Source organism: Quercus robur, chromosome 6 (assembly GCF_932294415.1).
Source record: "Quercus robur chromosome 6, dhQueRobu3.1, whole genome shotgun sequence".
In the NCBI taxonomy this organism is placed as follows: domain Eukaryota; kingdom Viridiplantae; phylum Streptophyta; class Magnoliopsida; order Fagales; family Fagaceae; genus Quercus; species Quercus robur.
Window position 1 is genome coordinate 24,086,230 of NC_065539.1, and position 7,343 is coordinate 24,093,572.

The 7,343-nt window shown below is 34.7% G+C and overlaps 1 protein-coding gene across 1 annotated transcript; it reads right to left on the reverse strand.

Annotated features, from left to right (window-relative positions):
• Positions 1-1,719: 1,719 nt before the first annotated feature.
• Positions 1,720-4,453, reverse strand: LOC126733319 (G-type lectin S-receptor-like serine/threonine-protein kinase LECRK1). Its single transcript, XM_050436559.1, has one exon. It carries the CDS (start codon positions 4,276-4,278, stop codon positions 1,903-1,905), a length of 2,376 nt encoding a protein of 791 aa, XP_050292516.1. The 5' UTR covers positions 4,279-4,453; the 3' UTR covers positions 1,720-1,902.
• Between the last annotated feature and the right edge of the window lie 2,890 nt (positions 4,454-7,343).

A 7,343-nucleotide genomic window follows, 5' to 3' on the forward strand; every position in this document is an offset into this window, starting at 1 on the left:
TGATTTAGAATGGAGGATAGAAAGTGACCAAAAAAAAAAAAAAAATGTGAGCAAGGTGAAAGAAAAAAAAAAGGAAAGAAGAGATTAATGTTGATAGACATGTCAACATCAATATTTTGATCCAATCCTCAAACTGAAATTATTTTCTTAGAAATGGTATAGTTATTCATATAAACTAGCACAATACATAGTTATGCATACGTACAAATGTATTTAAGTACATGGATGAACATGAATAAGCTGAAAAGATTAAAAAAGAAAAAAGAAAAAAAAAAGTAGAAAAGCCTAGAATACTTCATTTCATCAAATGAGAATAGGAAGAACTAGAGATGGAGGGATTGGAATAATCATTGTCCCTTCCAACATCAAGATTACACGGTAGTGTTGTTTTCAGTATTCAACTAATAGGTAAGATGGATCAACAAAGACTTTTCAGCGCTATCCTTTATGGAACAAATGCATGGTTGACAAAATATCACACATTTTTTTCAGTTGGCTAAGCGACAAGTCTTCCTTGACACTTGATTTAGAATGGAGGATAGAAAGTGACAAAAAAAAAAAAAAAAAAAAAAAAAAAAAAAAAAAGATTAGTGTTGATAGACATGTCAACTTCAATATTTTGATTCGATCCTCAAACTGAAATTATTTTCTTAGAAATGGTATAGTTATTCATATAAACTAGCACAATACATAGTTATGCATACGTAAAAATGTATTTAAGTACAAGGATGAACACGAATAAGCTGAAGAAAAAAAAAAAAAAAAAAAAGCCTAGAATACTTCATTTCATCAAATGAGAACAAGAAGAACTAGAGATGAAGGGACTGGAATATTCATTGTCCCTTACAACATCAAGATTACACGGTAGTGTTGTTTTCAGTATTCAACTAATAGGTAGGATGGATCAACAAAAACTTTTCAGCGCTGTCCTTTATGGAACAAACGCATGGTCGACAAAATATCACACATTTTTCTTGGTTGGCTGAGCGGCAAGTCTTCCTTGACACTTGATTTAGAATGGAGGATAGAAAGTGACAACAAAGAAAAAAGAAAATGTGAGCAAGGTGAAAAAAGAAAAAGAAAAAAAAGATTAATGTTCATAGACATGTCAACTTCAATATTTTGATCCGATCCTCAAACTGAAATTATTTTCTTAGGATTGGTATAGTTATTCATATAAACTAGCACAATACATAGTTATGCATACATACAAATGTATTTAAGTACATGAATGAACATGAATAAGCTGAAAAGATTAAAAAAAAAAATTAAAGAAAAGATGAAAAGCCAAGAATACTTCATTTCATCAAATGAGAACAGGAAGCATTGGAGATGGAGGGACTGGAATATTCATTGTCCCTTCCAACATCAAGGTTACATGGTAGTGTTGTTTTCAATATTCAACTAATAGGTAAAATGGATCAACAAAGACTTTTCAGCGCTGTCCTTCATGGAACAAATGCATGGTCGACAAAATATCACACATTTTTCTCGATTGGCTAAGTGACAAGTCTTCCTTGACACTTGATTTGGAATGGAGGATAGAAAGTGACAAAAAATAAAAAAAGAAAATGTGAGCAAGGTGAAAGGAAAAAAAAAAAAAAAAAAAAAAAAAAAAAAAAAAAAAAAAAAAAAAAAAAAAAAAAAAAAAAAAAAAAAAAAAAAAAAAAAAAAACAGGAAAGAAGAGATTAATGTTGATAGACATGTCAACTTCAATATTTTGATCCGATCCTCAAACTGAAATTATTTTCTTAGAAATGGTATAGTTATTCATATAAACTAGCACAATACATAGTTATGCATACGTACAAATGTATTTAAGTACATGGATGCACACGAATAAGCTGAAAAGATTAAAAAAAAAAAAAAAAAAAAAAAAAAACCTAGAATACTTCATTTCATCAAATGAGAACTGGAGATGGAGGGACTGGAATATTCATTGTCCCTTCCAACATCAAGGTTACACTTTTCATTGACGGACGCAAAGCTGGATCTTCTTGAATGCACCATAAACCCACCTTCACCATTCTTTCCAGTGCCATGATGTCTACATTTTCATCTTCCACAAGTTTGTCCAACTCTCCGGCTATATAGCAATTATATACCCAAGTAGAAAGAATTATCTCATCTGCCGTTGGAACATTTATTTCTATACTGCTTCTACAACAAACTATCTCCAAAAGCACAATACCAAAACTGTATGTGTCTGCTTTAACAGATACTAAGGCATTCTTTTGCCATTCAGGTGCTAAGTACCCAACTTTTGCTTCAATTCCCATAGTGGTTCTTGATTGATTTGGCACTAACAGCTTTGCCAACCCAAAATCAGATATCTTTGCAGTCCATGTATCATCCAAGAGTATGTTTTGGGGCTTTATATTGCAGTGGATGATATGAACTTCACACTCTTCATGCAGATAGAGAATCCCTTTGGCAACATCAAGGGCAATTCTCACTCTTTCTTTCCAAATGGGGCGCATCTCAGCCTTGAAGAGAAGATCTGCTAACGAGCCATTACTCATGAATTCGTAAACTAGAAGCTTCCTAGAGCCCTCAATACAAAAACCAAGTAATCGAATCAAGTTTCTGTGATGAGTTCGTGCAATTGCAGTCATCTCAGCTCGAAATTCCCTTTGCCCTTCTTCCACAACTTTCTCTAGTCTTTTAACAGCAATAGCTTTGTTACCTTCAGATATAGTCCCTTTATAAACAGCTCCAAAAGAACCCCTACCTAACTCTTCCTTGAAGTCATCTGTTGCTTTCTCAAGCTCGCTATAAGAAAATAATCTGAGAGTTAACTCTTCAGTTAATCCCAAATTTGCATTTCCCAACAGCCTTCTATACCTGAAAAGTTGACGCCTGTATCTGAAGAAACTATAGATTGCAAAGATGAAACAAAAGCCTGAAATGGAACCCAAACTTATAGAAAGAATCAAAATCAGACTTCTTTTGCTTTCAGTCAAGACCGTTGGAGCCAATGAGGGATTATGGTCTGGTAATGGTATTCTGAGATCATCCCTTATCACCTTAAAGAAGGCAGTAGATGAAAAATTATCACTTACTCTGCCATATCTTAGTGGAAGCTTAAATTTGGTACACTCATCACCTGTATACAATACCGCCCCACAATTACAATCTTCCAAGCAAGATTTGCAACAATCTTCCTTCTCCATTTGTACCACCGAGTAAGGATAATCACTCCACCCCATATTCTCTAAAGGAACAATACTGTACAACATTGATGGATGTTTACTGCGTCTGCAATCATCGTCACTTGAGTTCTTGTAACAGCCCAGGAACTTCTTACTGGCGTTAATGAAATGAAATCCAGGATAGCATTTACAGACATCTTTGTTGCCCATGCCTGAGCAGTAACTGTTGAATCCACAGATACCCTTGACTTCACATAGGTTAGACAATGCTGACCACTCCAGCAACACATCAGAGCCATTACTGCTCTCAAAGCGGTGTAAATACAATCTAAATATCCCATCTGCATCAAGTGTTGCACGATGGATAGCAGTCCTATTCTTGCTAGGGTAGGAGCTATTTGCCAAAATGTGTTCACGCAAATCACCACCACTAAGGAATAGAATGCCTATATGACTAAGAATAAGCTGTACATTGAGACCGCTATTAGGAGTGTTAGATGACCAATAAGCATCATCTGATTCCGCCGAGCTATTTACAGGGTAGCCAACAAGGTTTCCATCTTTCTGCATTTGAAGGAAAAATCTTCCGCTTGATTGGTCTGATGTAGACACGCTAGAAACCAGTTTATACCCAGAAGAAAGATTCTGACCTCCTAGTATGGTGTCAGTTGGAAAATCAAAGCTCTCCCAAATGACAGAGAAATCATTGCCGTAGAGAACAAAATTACCAGAATCAAGCATAGCAGCTGAAACTACAGGAGAAGGATCAAGCATTTGAGGAATTAACTTTTCTACGCCTTGCTCAATTTTTAGCAGCAGCTTACCATCTCTAGTTAAGTCCAGAGAAGCGTTTGAGGAGACAGGTGGGTCATCTCGATTTGCTGTCCAAATTATTGTTTTTTCAGTTTGATGAATCAACCATATTCCAATAAGAAAGCCATCACCTTGTTGGTAGAAACCAAATGCAAAAAGACCAGAAGGTGAGAGCCAAGAAGTATGGTTTGCACTGGGGGAAAGCGAAGACCCTAAGTTGATCACATTGGAGTGGTTTTGCTGAGCGCTTGAATCAATTGAAAGTGAGAAAACAAGCAGTAAGAGTAGAACTGGTTTGGAAATGGAAGTCATGAGATGAAGAATGAAAGAGGAGTATTAAGAGAATTTTGTCCAAAATTTATTGTAGTTCTCTGAATAACTATAAATTCCCAAGTGTTAAATGGAACAAAAGGAAACAACCGAGGCAATTACACGGAGTTAGTTGTTGCCTAAAGTAGACTTGACTTGTTGACTTGACTTAGCTTCATCTGTTGCTGTTAAGTCCCAACCCAAGAAAACAAGGTTTTAGTTGGTGCTGCTGGGTCCTAAACAAAAACATACCACAAGATTTTTTATCTTTCTCAGCCACAGTCTTCAACAACTGAAATGGTATGGCAATTTCCTAAAGAAAGACAAAGCTGATTGACCCAACCCAACCTCTATAAAGTTTTCCACGAGGCATCTTTAAGTTTTTCAACTCTAGAAAATGTAAATTCAAGAAGATCCAGGGACGCAATACCAAATTATTGAACCCCCAAGACTTTTTTTTGGATAAACGTAGACCGTAGTGTATTTTATCATTATAACATAGGGACACAATAAAATGTTACTATATTTTTACAACCCTTGTATAATGTTTTATTATTTTTATTTAATTTTTGTTTGGCAGAGACTGACACTTTAGTTATTGTAAAAATATTTTGACAATTCATTGTATCCCTAATACAACTCGTTCACACACACACACACAACAAAAAAAGTGTGAAAGACAGGAAGGATGATCAAGTCGTATTGGGTTCTAGTTTGCTAAACTAGTCAAATCTCTAGTCTTCAAACAAAAGATCTAAGATTCAAATCCAACCTACGCTAAAAATCAATTAGTGTCTTAGCTTAATAATAAAAAGAGCAATTATTTATTGTATTTAAATATATATATATATATATATTTATATATATATAAATTCAAGCCATGGGTCTCGAACCTTGACCCATAAATGATGGGTTAGATAGACTTTATTTATTTATTTTTAATTTGTTTTGATTTCATTAGTTTTGTGAGAAAAAATGTGTTTTATGATTTGAAACCTTTTTTTGTTTTGTTGTCCTTTGTAGTTGTTGAGAAAAAGACAGCAATTTTAATCTATTGTGCATAATTTTTTATTCAAATTTTTTCAAGTCTGGATTATTTTAAGAGAGAAAAACGTTTTGGAGTTGCTATAGTGCTCACTCGGTCAAGAGAGCTACCATAATAACTTTAAAATAAAGTTGCATTAGAGCATTAGCAACGGTGATGTTATAAAAGTTGTATTTTACCATCTATAATCCTGCTTTATCTATTATATCAACTCACTTTACAATACACCCTACATCCTAGTTTTTATTTTTACATACAACTGATTAAAATAATATAACTACATAATAAAATTATATATTATATATATATATATATATATATATGTTTCTCTCTTATCTCTTTTCCTCTACTACCAGTCAAAACCATCAGCAAACCACCACCACCTTACACCACCACTATTCACCAAGCATTCCACCACAAAAAACCATATTCAACCAAAAAAAAAAAAAAAAAAACCATTTACTCACCCAACACCACCACAAGCCCACCACCAAATACATTTTTTAGCCACCCACAGCCGATCTGAAGCCACCAAAGCCATCACCCACAACCTCACGACCACCCCATGCCCACCAACAACCCACAACTCAAAATCCAAGACAGACAATCTCTATAGCCACCCACCCACCCAAGGCCGATCTAGCCAAATTCCGATCCGAACAACCACCAAACAACCACCCACAACCCGAAATGCAACCACCCAAACTCCAACCAAATCTCCACCCAAACGCCAACCCAAACTCCGACCTAAGCACCGACCAAATCTGACCCAAACGCCAACCCAAACCCACCAAACAACAACCACAACTATCTATTTCTATTACAATGAGCAATCTACGATTTACAAGGAAGACGAGCTGAGAGAGGAGATAGGTTCGAAGAGTGAAAGGGGTTGAAGGAGAAGAGAGAAAGGGAAAAGGGAAAAGAGAATAACACAAAGCAGAGAGAGAGAGAGAGAGAAAGTGAGAGAGAGAGAGAGAAAGAGAGGAATAAAATGTATTATTTATGTTTGCAATCTGATGAACAGTAGGTTGTAAATATAGAAACCTACTGTTCACAGATGCTTAAGAATTTTGCATTTCGATTAACAGATGTAACTCTATTTTTGGGTCTTGGTTGCTAAAATAGCAATTAGGGATTTTTACACCTCCAATGCAAGTGCTTTTATGGAAAGGCTGTTTGAGCTGATATTTTGTAAGTTTGCTCTCCAAAAATGTGTTTGGACTTTGGAGAGGCTGTTAGAGTCGCTCTTTAGCAAAACACAAGAGAGCAAATTGGATATTGGGAGCGGCCTAGAGCTATTACCAAAAAAGGCCCTTATTAGACAATAAGCAATGGGCCACTTAATACTTTACTTTTATGTACAAAAGAAAATGCGATCCTCTGTAAACCCACAAACCAAGTCTATGATGTTTATTCTTCTCCAAACAAAAAAAAAAAAAAAAAGGTCTATAATGTTTACCGTAACTACTTTTGTTCGAGTAGTTTTCGGTTTCTTCATAGGATTATCATTTCCTATGTTGTCGTTAGCTAAGAACCAAGTCTATACTGTCTTCTACAAGTACAATTGTTGAGATTTTTCGAGTACTAGTTGCACTGGCTTGAAGAGCTCGCATGAAATCTGTGAATCTGCTTCGAAGACAACTCTAGAAAATATTTATGTTCTTGTTTACACAACATGCAGATGAGCCCATCCCCCTCCTTTTTTTTATTTTTTTTATTTTTTTATTGTACAGCGTTTAAAAGGAGCCAATGAAATGAGAATACCATGAATGACCAAGTAACAAAAGTAAATAATTACACAAGTGAGAAATTATAGTTAGCTTTAGCTGAGAATGTTTCTTAAAATAATAATAATAATAATAATAATAATAATAATAATAATAATTAAAGTTTGAAATACTAAATGAGTATTATTGTATTTCACCATAATAAAATATACAAGAGTGTCTTTATATAGTAGATGCATAATATGCAGTACATAGCATACTGTGCAGTACAAGTATGTGTGCTATACAGGTAA